Source organism: Giraffa tippelskirchi, chromosome 5, assembly GCF_054371585.1.
Source record: "Giraffa tippelskirchi isolate mGirTip1 chromosome 5, T2T-mGirTip1v1.2.pri, whole genome shotgun sequence".
Classification (NCBI taxonomy): domain Eukaryota; kingdom Metazoa; phylum Chordata; class Mammalia; order Artiodactyla; family Giraffidae; genus Giraffa; species Giraffa tippelskirchi.
This window is the reverse complement of record NC_137279.1, coordinates 175,554,793-175,570,636: the sequence shown is the minus strand read 5'-3', so window position 1 is coordinate 175,570,636 and position 15,844 is coordinate 175,554,793. Positions and strand designations below refer to the sequence as shown.

The window sequence follows — 15,844 nt, the reverse complement described above, 5'->3', positions numbered from 1 at the left end:
CACAGGAAGGCTTAATATGCTTGGCAGCAGCAAAAAGACTGGAAAAGGAGACTAGAAGGCCTTTGTCTCTGGCACTAAGATGTTTAAGATCTTATTCTGCAGACAGTGGGAGCCTTGGAAGGATTTTGAGAAGAAGGAGAGATATGTCTAAGACATTTATGTTTTAGAGGCATGTGGTGTGAAGAAGTCACCAGGCTGAGTACAAAAACCTGGATTCTAGAGTCTGGCCCTGCCACTACTTAATGTGTTCTCAAGCACATTTCTGCTCCTATTAGAAATTCAGCTTCCTCATTTATGAAATTAAGATGATAATAATATTTACTCTTAGGGTTGTTTGAGGACTTATTCAACAAATCCTTTTGTACTGGTTCCAAAATGCCAGCCAGTGTGTTTGGTGTTGGGGTTACAGAGGTGAATAAGACAAACCTGGACCCGCTTCCCTGAAGCTTAATGAGATAACACATGTAAAGTGCTTGCTTAGCATAGTGCCATATGGTAGGTACCTGTTTATTTAGGTGGTATATTTGAGAAATAGAAGAACTGAATTCTTCATGTTATCTGTCCTTGAATCAAGAGGTTCCTATAAGCCCTTTCAACCATCTATTAGCAGTTCCTTGTGACTTGTTTTGTTGTTTGTTTAGAAATACAACTCTTATTAGGTCTTAACTCCAGCTCAAATGTTGCCTGTGGAATAAAGTTCAACCTTCTTAGTGAGGCATTCAAAGCCTTTTCAAGATCTGATCCCAATCAACTTTTGTCCTTTTTACCATACACTCCTCCCAAAGTATCCTGTGCCAGGGACAAATGGGGCAGTTCCCCACTCAGTGATCCTGCCCAGTGCCTCGCTGCCTCCACACTCTTATCCCTTCCTGAATCATCAATGTGAGAATCAGTTAATGTCAGAACTCTGGTCTCCTGCATTGTTTATGCTCTCTGTAGTTTAGGGATTGGAATTGGGATGGAGGGGTAGTAGTAAGAAAAGTGAATAGAAGTGTGGCTACTGAAGTACTCACCAGCTTTTGCACTTGATCGTTCTGTCCTTCTTGTCTATCCCATGCTGCTTGGGTTTTCAGCCCTTTGTGCATATGGCTTCTTTCCCCCACTAGAATATAAGCTCACTGAAGGCAAAGGCAATACATGGCTTATTTTTTGGTTGCACTGAGTCTTCGTTGCTGCATGTGGGCTTTCGCTAGTTGAAGCGAGTTGGGACGACTCTCTAGTTGCAGTATGTGGGCTTCTCATTGCAGTGGCTTCTCTTGATGCAGAGCATGGGCTCAGTACTTACAACTTTAGAGCCTGAGCTCAGTAGCTGTAGCTCACGGGCTTAGTTGCCCCCCAGCATGTGAAATCTTCCCAGCCGTTCAACCATGGGACCACTAGGGAAGTCCAATACATGTCTTACTTCACTTTTAAGTACCTTCCCCCTACTGCCTTACTCATGCCTAATAAGTGTTTGAAGAAGCTGTTAATACATAAAAGTTGCATATGTAGGAAGTGAGGTTCTCACCCTGGAGTGCAGCTCTTTCACATTTTATCACAAATGTGAAACACAAATAATCAAGTTGGTACTATTTCGGTGTGTTTGAATCTGCTGTGAAATATGCTGATGAACCCTGAGTTGTCCCTAGAGGGTTTCAGTACTCTGGTGATGTAAACCTGGAATTGTGACCTCATTGCAGGTATGCACAGAAGTAGGGAAGGCATGAGTAGGATGGTGTGACTGGGGAAGAAGTTTCTGGGCCCAGTAGAAAATGTAGGTAGATTTAGGACTAGGTAACAGCTCTCAGGAAATTGTCCCCGCCCATAAGATCCTGAAGGGCCCTCCATTTGACTATCAGTGGGACAGTTAGAATTGTTTCCCCCTTGGTGGCAGGCAGCAAGAGGTGTTCAGGGGGCTGTGCCCAGCAGGACCCCACTGCCCCACAGAGCAGTAGGGAGTCAAGTGGCCAAGATCTACTGTGGACTGTCTGACTGTTTGCCTGCCTGTCTGCCTTCCTCCTCACCTCATTCTCATCACTGGCATCTACCACTGGCTTGGAAATCAGAAACCAATATCCATCTAGATAAAACATGATCAGGGAATAAATATTTGTTTATAGCTGTTAGTACTTGGCAGAACTTAAAGTTTATAAAATCTGAATTTAGGGGTAGCCTTGATTGCCGAAATGCAATTGAACAAGCTATGTTGTTCACAGAAACTTTTACTTTCTCCTTGCAGGTTGATTTTGATGATGTGGCTGCAGTAAACCCAGAACTCTTACAGCTTCTTCCCTTACACCCAAAGGACAATCTTCCCCTGCAGGAGAATGTAACGGTTCAGGTAGCTTCCAGTGCCCCAGAGGATGCACTTGGCTTGTTTGGGACTTTGCTGGTTTGTTTTCTGGGCCTGCTTAGTACTTCAGCACAGCACATGGGCCCAGGATAGGCCCTTGAGAACTGATAAGACCCATATGTTGTGGTGGTTTGTTTTGTTTTTCAGAAACAAAAGCGCAGATCAGTCAGCTCCAAAATTCCTGCTCCAAAGGAAGGTAAATGGATTTCTACTGGCTCACTGTCATGGGGTTTGTGCCAGAAATGATGTTCTTGAGGCTCAGGAAGCTGTGAGTAGACTCATGGTTCCAGTTTAGAAGAGCTCTACTGTGTAGGCTGAGTCCTGCTCTGTCTTCCACACCTCTTTCTCAGTGAGGAAGAATCCAACCTTCAGGGAGGAAGAAATGGAGTGGTGTTGGTCAAAAGGTACAAAGTTTCAGTTAGGCAAGATAAAGAAGTTCTGGAGATTTAATGTATTTCATAGGGCCCATGATCAATGAGTATATTGTACACTTAGAAATTTACTGTGAGGGTAGATCTTATGTTGAGTGATCTTACCACAAAAGGAGAAAACAAAGTATAAAACGAAGGGTGCAGGAGGAAACTTTTGGAGGTGATGAGTAGATTTATAGCATTGATTACGATGATGATTTTATGGGTGTATACTTACCTCCAAATCCATCAAGTTGTACACATAAATACCTCCAGCTGTTTTTATGTCAATCCTACCTCTGAAGCAGTTAAAAAAAAGAAAAAGAGAATCCAACCATTCAACCTACAGCTCTTAACTTAGACCAGTCTCTTTGGATCTGGTGCATTTGGGAAATTTGCTAGCTGGCCTGGAAGCCTTTCCTGTGGAATCCAGAGCAGTAATCAACCGTGGTGGGCTTGTTTTCTCTCCCCGGGGAAACGACATGCCTTGGAGTGAGGTGGTGAGGGGCTGTCAGAAAAGCTAGGTCAGGACCATGTAGAGATAGAGTTGGTAGTGCTGTGGTGATCTGGGGGGAGGGTGGGATTGGACAAATAATAGCAGTGCTTTGAACTCCAGGAGAAAGTTAGGCTTTCTCTGCAGGAATCAGCATAAACCTACTTTAACTACGGTAGGCTGTGACGGGTGCCTATATGCACAAGCTGCCCAAATAATCCAGTTTATAACCCAGAGCCAGCTATACTTCACAGCCTGTACAACCTGTCCCAGTCCGGGGGTTATCACTGTCTCAACATAATCCAGCCACCCTGGGCCCAGAGACTACGTGACTGGAACTTCAGGTTTCCCAGAGGCCCAAGGTGAAAGGTGGTGTGGTTTTGAGCTTGAGCTAGGCCTGAGTGGTGTAATGCTGGCCCTCTCTTGCTGGCTGTACCACTCTAGTGGCCTCCAGGAGAAATATGGGTGGCAGTGGTCTCTCTCTACATGCATGTCCCAAAAAGATATTGCCACTGCTCCTTTTTTTTTTTTTTGACTATGCCACCTGACTCATGGGATCTTAGTTCCCTAACCAGGGATTGAACCTGGGCTCTCGGCAGTGAGAGCACGGACTCCTAACCACTGGACCCCTACCGCTCCTTTTAATGGGGAAAAAAATAATGATTCATTATTGAATGAATGATATTGAACAGTAGAAGTGAAACAGAAGATCGCAGATCTTTTGAGAAATAGGAATGTTATAATAGTTCCTGCTCTTTATGAAAAACGTAGATTGATTATGTAGAGCCATCACATCGGCCTAAACTTAGGAAACTCAAATTCCATACAAGTTGATATTTGTTTATATGACACTAGTGTTTTATTTCCAAATTTACTACTTTTGTTTTATAGGTACATTATTTCTTCTTATGGAGGGAAGCAATATAGATGAGTAGAAATTGATAAGAATTAAACTTGTTTAAACAACTTAATTGTATAAACTCAGTTAAATTGTTTCTGTCAGTTAAGCATTCTTTTAAGATTCCAGAAGAATCAGTTGCTGGTCCCATGGCTTCTGATGATGTGGGCCAGGTCTGGCTCTGTAAAGCATCTTGGAGCAGTGGAAAAAGCCCTGATCGTGAAATCTGGCAGTCTTGGGTTCACATCCTGACTCTGACACTTACTAATTGAGTGACACTGAGCAAATTGCTTAATTTCTCTATGCCTTAATGTCCCCTTTTATCAGTTTGGAATACTGGTATTTATCTCTGGATGTTTGGGAAGATTGTAGAATGGTAGGTGCTGCTGCTAAGATTAAAATGCTTTTTTTCTGGGATTAGATCTGTGTCTCCAGAAATGATCTCAGATTGTCTGCAGGTCCTTCCATTTACTCTAGACAGATGCTCTTGTGGGAGCCCTCAGGAGCTCTTAGACTGCAGAATGTAACAAATTAGTTTTGGGGTCACTGGTACTTGGCCTTTCTTTCCTTGGATGGAAGGAATGGGAAGTTGGTGGGCTCCTTTCCAGGTGTTGGGACCCATCTCACCCTGTATAGAATCTTGAAGGGTTATCCTCAACCACCCCTCTATCTGTTTTGCTCTCCTGATCACGATGCACTGATTGACTGCGGCCCTTGGTCCTTCAGGTCTCCGAGGCCGCTCCACTCGCATGTCCACTGTCTCAGAGGTTCAAATCGCCACTCAGGAGAATGATATGGAGGTGGAGCTGCCTGCATCTACAAATTCCCGCAAACAGTTTTCAGTTTCCAGTGAGTAATGAATCTATTCTCCCTGTTTGAGGCCCTAGAGCTGCTCTTCACACATTGCCCTGAGCCTATTTTGGAATATCCTAGGATTCCTGTACTCCCTGGCTTTCATATCGTTCTGCTCCTGCATCACTGCTCCCTTATCTGAAAATCATCTCACTTTACTTTTTAAACTTTATTTAAACATTATATATATATATATATACACACACACACACACACACACACAAGAAAGTAAACCTATCATTGACTGTATAGTTCACAAAGTAAACACACTCATATAACTGACACCTAGATCAAACAGCATTACTAGCACTCCAAAAGTCTCCTTCAGGCCCCCTCCCAATTCCTAAGCCCCAAGGGTATCTATGTCCTGGCTTTGGGTCACATAAATTAACTTTCTCTTTTTTTGGACTTTATATAAGTGGGATTTTAAGAACATTTTTAATTATTAATTTGTACTAGCTATTAGTATATTAAGTGATTTAAAGTCAAAGTAAACAAAAGGGTCATGGCCAGGTATGGGAAGTTGCTGTGGGTTGTACCTCTCTGGTTGTACCTTTCTAGGTTGAATCAGGTTCCCATTATTCCTGGTTTTCAGTCCTTGCTCCTGTTAACCACTTGGGTTCTGAAGTCAGAAATTTTTCCCAAATGAGCTGAAAGACCTGGCCTGGCCTAAGAACCCTTACTTGGTCAAACCTAAAGAGGTCAGACCTTTAAAGGCTTTTCCCTTCATAGTTAAGTGCATACTGAGCAACTCACATCACCTTTAAGATTTCCTGACACCAGGAGCCAGCCCCTGTGGTGGGGCTTACTGGGTTCAAGGTGTGGATTGAGGTGAAGGGAAAAGCCTGAGCTCTGCTTACACAGTAGAACCGGAGCCCTTGCTGAGCTGGCAGTCAGTAGCCATCCTCCTGGCCTGTGACCCTCTAGGGCTCAGATGAACACAGCTGCCGTATGCCTGCCTGCTTCTCCAATGACTCTTGTTCCCCCACAGCTGGCCCCTCTAGGCCCTCTTGCCCTGCAGTGGGTGAAATACCATTGACGATGGTCAGCAAGGAGGTGGAAGAGCAAGTCCATTCCATCCGAGGCAGGTCTTCTGCAAACTCTGTGAAGTCAGGTAGACACACTGAGCTGTCTGCTACCCTGCTTCTAGTGCAGGATAGGAGTTATAGCCTGTCCCAAACCTGGCTTGCTTGGCACCTGAGTTCAAACCATGTCTATCACATGGGGACATGTTGCCCTGTGGCCACGGAATCAATCTTTCACAACAAGTGACCCTGTCACTCACTGCCAGCTGGCAGAAGCTCTCTGATGTAACTGAGGTGTTGTCACCAAAGTCTTGGTCAACACCTGAACAACAGCCCAGAGTGACCACCAAACAGGGACAATCTCATCTCTACTGATTGTTGAGAAAAAGGCCACAGAGGCATAGAGCTTGGGTTAGACCTGGAGTGCTCATATTAGCAAGTTTCTTGTCAGCTTGGCATCCCAAGAGTCATAGCTGGTGCTTCCTCTCTTTGCATGTGGTGATGTAAGAGCAAGAGTCTAGAGAAGGTCTAGCCATGAGACGGGCCCAGGACTCCGCACAACAGCCAGAGAAGAGCAGGCTGGCCTAGATGGGTAAAAGAGAGGGCTTCTTTTTTTTTTCTCTTCCATTAGTTCGGAGGAAATCATGTATTGTGAAGGAAATGGAAAAAATGAAGAACAAGCGAGAAGAGAAGAGAGCCCAGAACTCTGAAATGAGAATAAAGCGAGCTCAGGTACCTTTCTGGGGAAGCAAGGGCAAGGGTTTTTGGACAGGCATCCTTAACTGCAACCTTGCCAGCAACAGAGATGGATAACGGTTCAGTCCCAGCATTTCTGAGGCTCCAGTTCTGATAACCAAGAATTTTAACCAGTTTCTCATCAGGATTCAGAGAACAAATAATTCAGATATTTTTCTGAAGGCCTTCAGATGAAGAATATTTCCTACTGGTTATCCAGTGGGCACGCCCATCACACAGTGCAGTGGCCAGTGGGCTGCTGGGTACAGTTGCCTGCTTCCCCTGACCTCCTAGCTGTGCATATGTGGGGTGCTACAGTTGGGTTACAGTTTGGATTATTTCCCTTTGGTTGGGTTAATGGCACAGGAGAATCCCAGCCTGCTGGTCTCCTAAGACATGGGGCAGTGGCTCTTGCCCCGCTTTCTAGAGTGGTTGCTGCATGCCTAGGCCCCCCTGCCAATCTCTGTTCCCAAAACTTGGTGCCTGGATTCTCTGCCCAGAGCCAGAGTCCAGGGCAATGAGATCATGTGGGGGTTTTTTCAGCCCTGAAGGGGCTCTGTACATAGGAAGGGCTGTTGTTGCCACTGCCTAGTACTGAGGCCTGGGAACACCTATACCTTGGCAGTCAGTCCTTCAATCTTACCCCAAACAGGAGTATGACAACAGCTTTCCAAACTGGGAATTTGCCCGCATGATTAAAGAATTTCGAGCTACTTTGGAATGTCATCCACTTACTGCGGCTGATCCGGTAAGTAACCTCAAAGGGCTTCTATCTCTCCTTCCTGAGTAGGCGTACAATTTTTTTTTATATATAGTTGATTTCAATATTGTGTTAGTTTCAGGTATACAGCAAAGTGATTCATTTTTTATATATATATAAAAAGATTCTTTTCCTGAGTAGGCATATAACTGAAAGACAGAAATATCTCTTAAAGAAATGAGAGCATACAGGAATCGTCACTCACCCTCAAGGGGTTTTTAAATACCCTTTGGGGGGCTGGAGCTAGCAAGGCTAGATGGGAGACTCTTGATCTTTACAAACTCCCTTCCAGCCCCCATCCTCCCTGCTTCAATAGATTGGCTAGATTCTTACTACTAATCATGCAAGTGTGCTGAAACCTCCTATAGGCAACAGAGTGAGAAAACTGAGAAGAAAATTCAGAGCCACCTTGTGTTCTAGATTAACTATGAGCACAGTGGGTCCCAGTGTTAGGTCTTGGCCCCTGACTGGGCCAAACATATGATTAGTAAGAGAGGGGTTCTGGACAAGCTTTCTTTCAATATTGCGCTGACCTTTTGCTGATGGTTGTCTTCTCTCTTCCTCCTGAAGATCGAAGAGCACAGGATATGTGTCTGTGTTAGGAAACGCCCACTGAATAAACAAGGTAAGCCCCACCTTACCTTAGCCCCAAGGTAAGTTCAGTCAGAATGAGGCTTCAGACTGAGGGTCCCCCGTGTCCAGGGAGCATCCCCTGAAATATTGTCCTTCTGCAGAGTTGGCCAAGAAAGAAATTGATGTGATTTCCGTTCCTAGCAAGTGTGTCCTCTTGGTCCATGAGCCCAAGTTAAAAGTGGACTTAACAAAGTATCTGGAGAACCAAGCATTCTGCTTTGACTTCGCATTTGATGAAACGACTTCAAATGAAGTCGTCTACAGGTTAGTCCCTTGCCTCTGTTTCTCCCCTTCCTCCTGACACTTTCCTTTTTCCAATGTGGGACTTTGTGGTAACACTTGCACTCTCAGGCATGCTGACTCTGAATCCCTTCCTGGCTTCCTCTTGTGTCTTCTTTGGATGGACCATGACGCAGAGCTGGCTCTGGCTTCTAGCACGAGGAAGGCCCTGTTGGGGCTGTCACATCCTATGTTTCAGCTTTTGTGGCCCATGCTTGAGTAGACAGAAGGGAAGCATTACCCACTGCCCTCTTTGAGGCTGGGCAGGGCAGGCCTCAGGGGTTCTTCCTGTGTCCTGTACAGCAGCCACCCATTACCCAATGGGCTTAGCAGACTCAGCAAACTCTGGAGCTGCTTGGTCCAGTACAGCTCCCACTAACTTCATGTGACTGTTTAAATAAAAGTTAAAAAAAATTAAAAATTCAGTTCTTCAGGGGCTTCTCTGGTGGTCCAGTGGTTAAAAATCTGCACCTCCACTGCAGGGGGCATGGGTTCAATCCCTGATTGGAGAACTAAGATTCCCACATGCTGTATGGTGCGGTCAAAAAAAAATTCAGTTTTTCAGTTACACGAGCCACATTTCAAGTGCTCAGTAGACATGTGTGGCAGTGGCTACTATTGGACAGTACAGATAGAGATCATTTCCAGTATCCATCCTCAGAAAGTTCTATTGGACAGCGCTGCTCTAGACTAGAGATTGATAAACTGTAGCTCATGGGTGAAAGTTGGCTTATAACCCCTTTTTATATGGCTCTCAAATTAAGAGTGGATTTTGTGTTTTCAAAGAATCATTAAATATATATATCTATATATTTTGGACTTCCCTGGTGGTCCAGTTGCTAAGACTCTGAGCTCACAATGCAGGGGGCCCAGGTTCGATCCCTGGTCAGGGAACTAGGTCCCACATGCTGCACTATGCTGCAACTAAAGATTCCACTTGCCACAACTAAGACCCAGAGCAGCCAAATAAATAAATTTTAAAAATGTATATATATGTATACTTATGTATGTATATATATGGAAGAGATCTATGTGGCCCACAAAGCCTAAAATATTTTAGGCTTTTACTTTAGAGAGTTTCTTTGATCTTTGTAGTGTATCATATGCTGGAAGTGGGCTGCTGAGCTCAAGCTTCCCTCTGTGTCTCCGGGGTAGAGGAGGTGCTGGTGGCTCAGTTAGAGTATGGACCAGCAGCCTCCTCCTGGCCAGTTGCTCCAGCCCTCCCCAGGTGGCTAGGAGAATTTCAGATTTGTAAGTAGGACTGGGGTCAGATGGGACCACTTTGCTTGGAAGGAAGCCCCCAGGAATCCTGCTTTGGAAGGGTAGCAGAACCACGTTCTAGGAAGCACATTTAAGCAGAGATATGCATGCTTCCCCATCCTTTCTCTTAGGTTCACAGCAAGGCCACTGGTACAAACAATCTTTGAAGGTGGAAAGGCAACCTGTTTTGCATATGGCCAGACGGGAAGTGGCAAGACTCATGTGAGTATTCAAGCCTGGCAGAGAGTAACCCTGCCCTTAGTGCACCTCTGAGCTGCTGAAAAGGAGGACAATGAGTTTCTTGCAGGAGGTCCCCTCGGTGCAGATGCCCCACCTCCAGATGCTCTTGCTGTGCCAGGGGCAAGGAGGGGCCTTAGCAGGTCCAGATCCCTTCCCGGCTATAGTATGGCCCACGGTGGTGGTGGAGCCAGTAATGCTCTGGCCTAGGCCAAGGGCTCTTTAGCACAGTCTCCTGTCCCTTCCCTTTGCAGACGATGGGTGGAGACCTCTATGGAAAAGCCCAGAATGCATCCAAAGGGATCTATGCGATGGCCTGTAAGTAGTATGTTCTGCCCCAGCAGGGTTGGGCATAGAAAGGCAGGTTGCTTACTTAATCCAGGTTCTCCCCACAGCCCGGGATGTGTTCCTCCTGAAGAATCAGCCCCGATACCGGAAGCTGGACCTGGAAGTCTATGTGACATTCTTCGAGATCTATAATGGGAAGGTAGCTGGCAGGGAGCCCTCTGTTTATGCTGCTGGGGCCCCTGAAGTTTCTAAAATCTTGAGGTTGGCTAGAAATTGTAGAAGACAAACACCCTGTGTGTTGTCATGCCTTTGGGCCACTTTGCCCAAATGTGTTGGAGGTTTTCATCCGATGGTGGGATGGGAGGCACGCTCAACAAGTATGCAGGAACACACCTCAGGGCTTCCTCTCAGACAGGAGGTTTGCTTGTGTGTGCCCTGTCCTCCTTCCATGCACCTCCCTCTTAAATCTCTCTTCTCCTGATCGTACACATTCATTCTCATACTTGTATTCTCTCTATATTTCTATGTATCTCTCTACGCTTTTGCAGAGTCACCTTCCCTGAGTGGGGTCTAGATAATAGCTAATGTGGCTTATTAACATGTTACTAGGTACTGAGCACTATTCTAAGCACTTAACTTGTCTCAGCTCATCACCACAACCCTACCAGGAAGTATCACCGTTACTGTCGCTATTGCACAGATGAGAAACGAGGCTGGTTGGCTAAGTACCTTCCCAGGTCACATAGCCAGTAAAGAAGCAGGGTCACATCAAACTGAGGTGGCCCAGTTCAGCTCCCAGGTGAACTGCTCTCTGCTCATCTGACATCACCCAGTGTAGCCTCTCCCACCTTTCCTGTTCCCAGCCATTGTCTAAGCTGCGACAGGCTCTGAGCGGGGAGGGATCGGTGGGTGCCTGGCGCTTGACGGCCTTGGCCTTGTTCTCCTGCCTGGCACAGCTCTTCGACCTGCTCAATAAGAAGGCCAAGCTGCGTGTGCTGGAGGATGGCAGGCAGCAGGTGCAGGTGGTGGGGCTGCAGGAGCGCCTGGTGAGCTGTGCTGACGACGTCATCAAGATGATCGACATGGGCAGTGCCTGCAGGTCAGAGTTTGGCCGGAGGAAGGGGCCACCTTCTAATGCTGGGTCAGGTGATAGATGAGCACTGAGCCTTTTGCTGTTTCCACAGAGCGCCGCTTCCCCCAGCTTGGTGAGGGCTCTGAAGGCCTCTGCCTTAAGCGGTCGCAATGGGGCTGATGACCCAGGGTAAGACTCGTCAGGGGCGAGTCAAATCATCTTGAATCTGACCAAGGCAGGCTTTATTACCAGGCTTTTATCCAGAGGCATGGTTCCTGACTTCTCTGAGTTTCTCCTTGCTGTTCCCTCTCTCTGTGGTGGGGGACAGAAGCACTGGGTATGCTCTAGCTGGAAGTGATAGGGCCAGAGCTTCTGTGTAGAGGGAGCAAAGTGCTCTTCTACCAGGGCCCTTGGCGTGGTGCAGTGGGTGCTGAGCAGTTTATGGAGGACCAGGGAGGGGCTACCTCCCCAGGGCCCTCGAGTTTAGCAAGTGGTTCATGACAGCCCCTCCTTCCCTGTGTACCCTGCAGCAGAGGTAACTCATGCTTCCCCACAGCCTATGGCCCAGGGTCTGGCCAAGGCCCTCACACAGAATTCAGTACTTCGGCTGCCAGGGTAAGCCATGCCCAGAGTGGCTGGAGGGAGGGCTGCTGCCCAGGGAAGGAAGGACAGAAGTGGGACAGGATGACACAGAACATCTAAGAGTCCTGGCCCATCTCCCTCTCTTCCTGGAGAACTGACTGCCTTGGAGCCTCAGGTGCCATGGTGGCTGGTGACCGCCCCCCCAGGAGCTCATAGCCCTTCTATCTCTCCTTTGCAACAGGACCTCTGGGCAGACATTTGCCAACTCCAACTCTTCCCGCTCCCACGCCTGCTTCCAGATTCTTCTTCGAACCAAAGGGAGAGTGCATGGCAAGTTCTCTTTGGTGGATCTGGCAGGGAACGAGCGAGGCGCAGACACTTCCAGTGCTGACCGGCAGACCCGAATGGAGGGTGCAGAAATCAACAAGAGTCTCCTGGCTCTGAAGGTAGCCAGGCCCAGCTGCAGGGGAGCAGGTGGCCCTGGAGGGCTGCCGGGAGGAGAGGGCGGGAGGGAGAGGGCATCTTGAAAGGAAGAAGGGGACCTCAGCTTCCCCTGCTGTCCCCCAGGAATGCATCAGGGCCCTGGGACAGAACAAGGCCCACACCCCATTCCGCGAGAGCAAGCTGACACAGGTGTTGAGGGACTCCTTTATTGGTGAGAACTCAAGGACCTGCATGGTGAGTTGGGTCCTTTGGAGTGGTGCAGTCCTGTCCCTGGGCAAGAGGCTCCATATTCTTGGCTAGCTGGGTTTTCAGGCTCTAATTTAACTGGGCTTCACCCCCTGCTTTTGGGCAGCAGGCTCCTCTTTGCCTCCGCAAGCAGGGAGGAAAGGATATTCTCCCTTTACTGTGTGTCTGTGCACCTCTTGGATTGGGGGAGGTCATTCCTCCCATACCTGATGAAAAGGGGGCTGCAGGATTCAGGAGGAGGACCTTTGGGGAAGCAGGAGAGGCAGTCCTCGTCCCTCTGTGACTTCCCTCAGGGGTCACTGGCTCCCAGCCTAGGAAATTGGAGAGGGCCTCAGCCTTGAGTGACTTTCTGTCCCCTTAGTTTATCCATAATGCTTCCTAGCTCAGATCTGCCCTCCTTTCTCACCAGGGAATATCCTCTCTCCTGCCTGCTGAGGAAGGTGGGAATTTCTGACTAAGCTCTAAACCCCTCTCCCTAAGGCAGTATCTCTGAGCCTAGGTGAACTAAAGTTTCCAGCAGGAATCACAGAGCCTTGCATTGTGACCTTGGTGAGAGGAACGGGTCAGTAAAGAAGTAAAGACGCAGGAGTAATTAGATATACCAGCAAAGACAGGGGACCAATTTTTAAAGAACCTTAGGTTGCAGGGCCCATGGGGCAAGTTGCCTGGCACAGAGTGGGTATTTAATGAGCTCTCCCCCCAATTCCTGGCAGCCTCTCCAGGAGCACACTTACCCTGGGATCCTTGACCATTAACTGCCCATTCCTTCTTTTGCAGATCGCCATGATCTCACCAGGCATAAGCTCCTGTGAATATACTTTAAATACACTAAGATATGCAGACAGGTACTGGTACCTATGCCAGGTGGGATGGGAAGGGGCAGGGTTGGGGAGGGAATGGCAGTGATGAGAGTGGGGAGGGGGCTCTGGGGACTCAGTGCCTATTGTCTCCTCTTCTGTGACTCGCTAAGTCTGAGGCTTGGGAGTTCACATATGATGCTACAAGGTTTTGTCTGATCCCCTTCAGGCTCTGGTGGGGAGCATTGTGAATAAGAATCCTTCTAGGTCAAAGCAAAGCCACTACTCCATCTCCTTGAAGTCTCGAAATCTGAGTGGTGCTGCACACTTGTGAGTGCCAAAGAGGCTGCTATGGAGCTGTGACCTTCTTGTTTTCTCAGGGTCAAGGAGCTGAGCCCCCACAGTGGACCCAGTGGGGAGCAGCCAATTCAGATGGAAACAGAAGAGATGGAAGCCAGCTCCAATGGGGCCTTGAGTGCAGGCAATGTAAGGGGAGGTGGGCCAGGCAAGAAGGGAACATGGCCAGCTGAGATGGGGACTGGGCCACACTGTTATGTGTCTCCTTTTGCCCCCTTAGTTCTCCAAGGAAGAGGAGGAACTGTCTTCCCAGATGTCCAGCTTCAATGAAGCCATGACTCAGATCAGGGAGCTGGAAGAAAGGGCCATGGAAGAGCTCAAGGAGATCACACAGGTGGAGAGCTGGCCCTGGGCTCAGCGTCATTCTTTGAATGTGACCTGAGCTTTACATGCACAAATACACTCCCTCCTCAGGTCTTCTGGCTGGGGTGGCAAGAGGCAGCCTTCTAGATTAGCATTTCTTAATTCTCCAGTTAATTATTCAGCTGCTCTTATAGGGCAGCTAATTACCGCACCTCCTTCTCCAGCCTGGCACACAAGCTTTCCCCCATCCTCCTGGCTGGAACTAGTCTCTCTCTCCTGTGCTCCTGACTGAGGGTTTGGAGGGTAGCCAGGTCTTGTTTGTTCATGAATGTTGGTGAATACTTTCTATATACCACCAGCTCCTGTGCTGAGACCAAGGGCCAAAATCATGAAGTATGGATAACAGGCCTAAAGAAAGACTTGATCAATCCCGACTCTTCTATTTATGAGCCAGTTTCCTTGTGAAAGTCAATGAGGCTCACTGGGCCCCAAATTCTTCATCTCCAAAATGGTCAAGACAAGATGGTTACATCTAAGGATTAAGTGATATGTTGTTAAACACTCAGCCTTCCCCAGCATGTGGTCAGCCTTTAGTAGGTGATAGACGCTACCACTGCCGTGATCCCTGCTGTGGAAGCACAAGTGGGGGAGAGGCCTGAAGGGCATCCTAACAGTGGGGCACTCCGAGTGTGGAGCAGAGAGGGCAGCTCGGGGCACTTAGAACTGAGGGGGGAACGTGCAAGGTAAGTGTCTCCATGTGTCCTCCCTCCCTCATGTGCTCAGGGTCCAAATGTTTGAAAGGACGTGGTACTTTCAGGAAGAGTGATAGGTTCACTCTGGCCATAGCAAAAGGTGTGAGCAGGTGAGGGAGGGAGATCAAGGCTGTGGACCGGTCAGCCGGGACCTGATGCTAAAGGACATTATGGTTCACACCAAAGGCCTGGACTCGTTATGAGGGCAGTGAATGCCTTTGAGGGGAGTAAAGCAGAGTGGTGACTTGGTCACGTTAGAGCTTTAGGTACCTTGTTGTGGCCACAGTACAGAGCCTGGCTTTAGGACCTGGGGAGAGCATGAGTAGAGACGCTTAGGAGTTAAGAGCAGTTAGGAGATTGTTAGAGTTCAGGAGAGACATTGGTTTCTAGACTAGCTGTGACTATGGTCGTGGGATTGACGGGAAGGCATGAGATTTAAGAACCATTTCAGGGGTGCAGTCATTAGGATTGGAGGACAAGCTGGGTGAAAGAATTTTTGCTCAGATTTCTGGCTTGGGCATCAAGATAAGCATTTGACCTCAGGGACAGGGACAAGTATTTGACAGGCAGGGGAAGGATAGATTCAAGCTATGAGTTATGGGGGGGAGGGTCAGGAGGCAGGGTCAGGGCCATGGCTAGAGGAACAGGCATCTGCATTGCAGATGGTAGAGCCCTGGGAATGATTTGCTAAATTGGTTTGGTCATTGTTGACCTGACAAGGTCCATCTTGTGTCGCTGCAGCAAGGGCCAGACTGGCTGGAGCTCTCCGAGATGGCTGAGCAGCCAGACTACGACCTGGAGACCTTTGTGAATAAAGCAGAGTGTGCCCTGGCCCAGCAAGCCAAGCACTTCTCAGCCCTGCGAGGTGGGTGCAGCCGGGGGGTGGGGCCTCTGTGGCTGATGGTGGCTCTGCCTGAGGGAACAGGGTCTCTGAGAGACCTGCTGACTTCAAGTGCACCACCCCTGCCTTCCAGATGTCATCAAGGCCTTGCGCCTGGCCATGCAGCTAGAAGAGCAGGCCAGCAAACAAATAAGCAGCAAGAAACGGCCCCAGTGACGACAGCAAATAAAGATCTGTCTGGTGTCATA

General features: G+C 48.1%; 1 protein-coding gene, 1 long non-coding RNA gene and 1 other non-coding gene across 16 annotated transcripts in view; 2 read left to right on the top strand and 1 right to left on the bottom strand.

The window, feature by feature from the left end:
• The window catches only part of LOC145505818 (uncharacterized), a 14,757-nt gene extending 13,121 nt beyond the window's left edge, over positions 1-1,636 (bottom strand). The window contains exon 1 of the long non-coding RNA XR_014053302.1: positions 1,014-1,636. This is a non-coding gene — a long non-coding RNA (uncharacterized LOC145505818). The remainder of the gene's footprint in view (positions 1-1,013) is intronic.
• KIF2C (kinesin family member 2C) overlaps positions 1-15,844 on the top strand; it is an 18,699-nt gene extending 2,855 nt beyond the window's left edge. The window contains exons 1-20 of one of the 14 annotated variants that reach the window (XM_081488732.1): positions 1,673-1,753; positions 2,219-2,320; positions 2,480-2,528; positions 4,860-4,982; positions 5,977-6,069; positions 6,642-6,742; positions 7,398-7,493; positions 8,076-8,130; positions 8,240-8,402; positions 9,809-9,899; positions 10,169-10,232; positions 10,310-10,401; positions 11,159-11,301; positions 12,098-12,302; positions 12,424-12,534; positions 13,324-13,391; positions 13,724-13,829; positions 13,921-14,034; positions 15,497-15,620; positions 15,730-15,844. In XM_081488732.1, the coding sequence (XP_081344858.1) occupies positions 4,883-4,982; positions 5,977-6,069; positions 6,642-6,742; positions 7,398-7,493; positions 8,076-8,130; positions 8,240-8,402; positions 9,809-9,899; positions 10,169-10,232; positions 10,310-10,401; positions 11,159-11,301; positions 12,098-12,302; positions 12,424-12,534; positions 13,324-13,391; positions 13,724-13,829; positions 13,921-14,034; positions 15,497-15,620; positions 15,730-15,812 (1,809 nt within the window). In that variant the 5' untranslated portion in view covers positions 1,673-1,753; positions 2,219-2,320; positions 2,480-2,528; positions 4,860-4,882 and the 3' untranslated portion in view covers positions 15,813-15,844. Of the gene's footprint in view, positions 1-1,672; positions 1,754-2,218; positions 2,321-2,479; positions 2,737-4,859; positions 4,983-5,976; positions 6,100-6,641; positions 6,743-7,397; positions 7,494-8,075; positions 8,131-8,239; positions 8,403-9,808; positions 9,900-10,168; positions 10,233-10,309; positions 10,402-11,158; positions 11,302-12,097; positions 12,303-12,423; positions 12,535-13,323; positions 13,392-13,723; positions 13,830-13,920; positions 14,035-14,362; positions 15,621-15,729 lie in introns of those variants that run through there. The other 13 variants (XM_081488731.1, XM_081488729.1, XM_081488725.1 and 10 more) reach the window with 13 other exon arrangements.
• On the top strand, positions 9,239-9,311 carry TRNAV-CAC (transfer RNA valine (anticodon CAC)). Its single transcript has one exon. It is a non-coding gene; the product is annotated as a tRNA-Val (tRNA).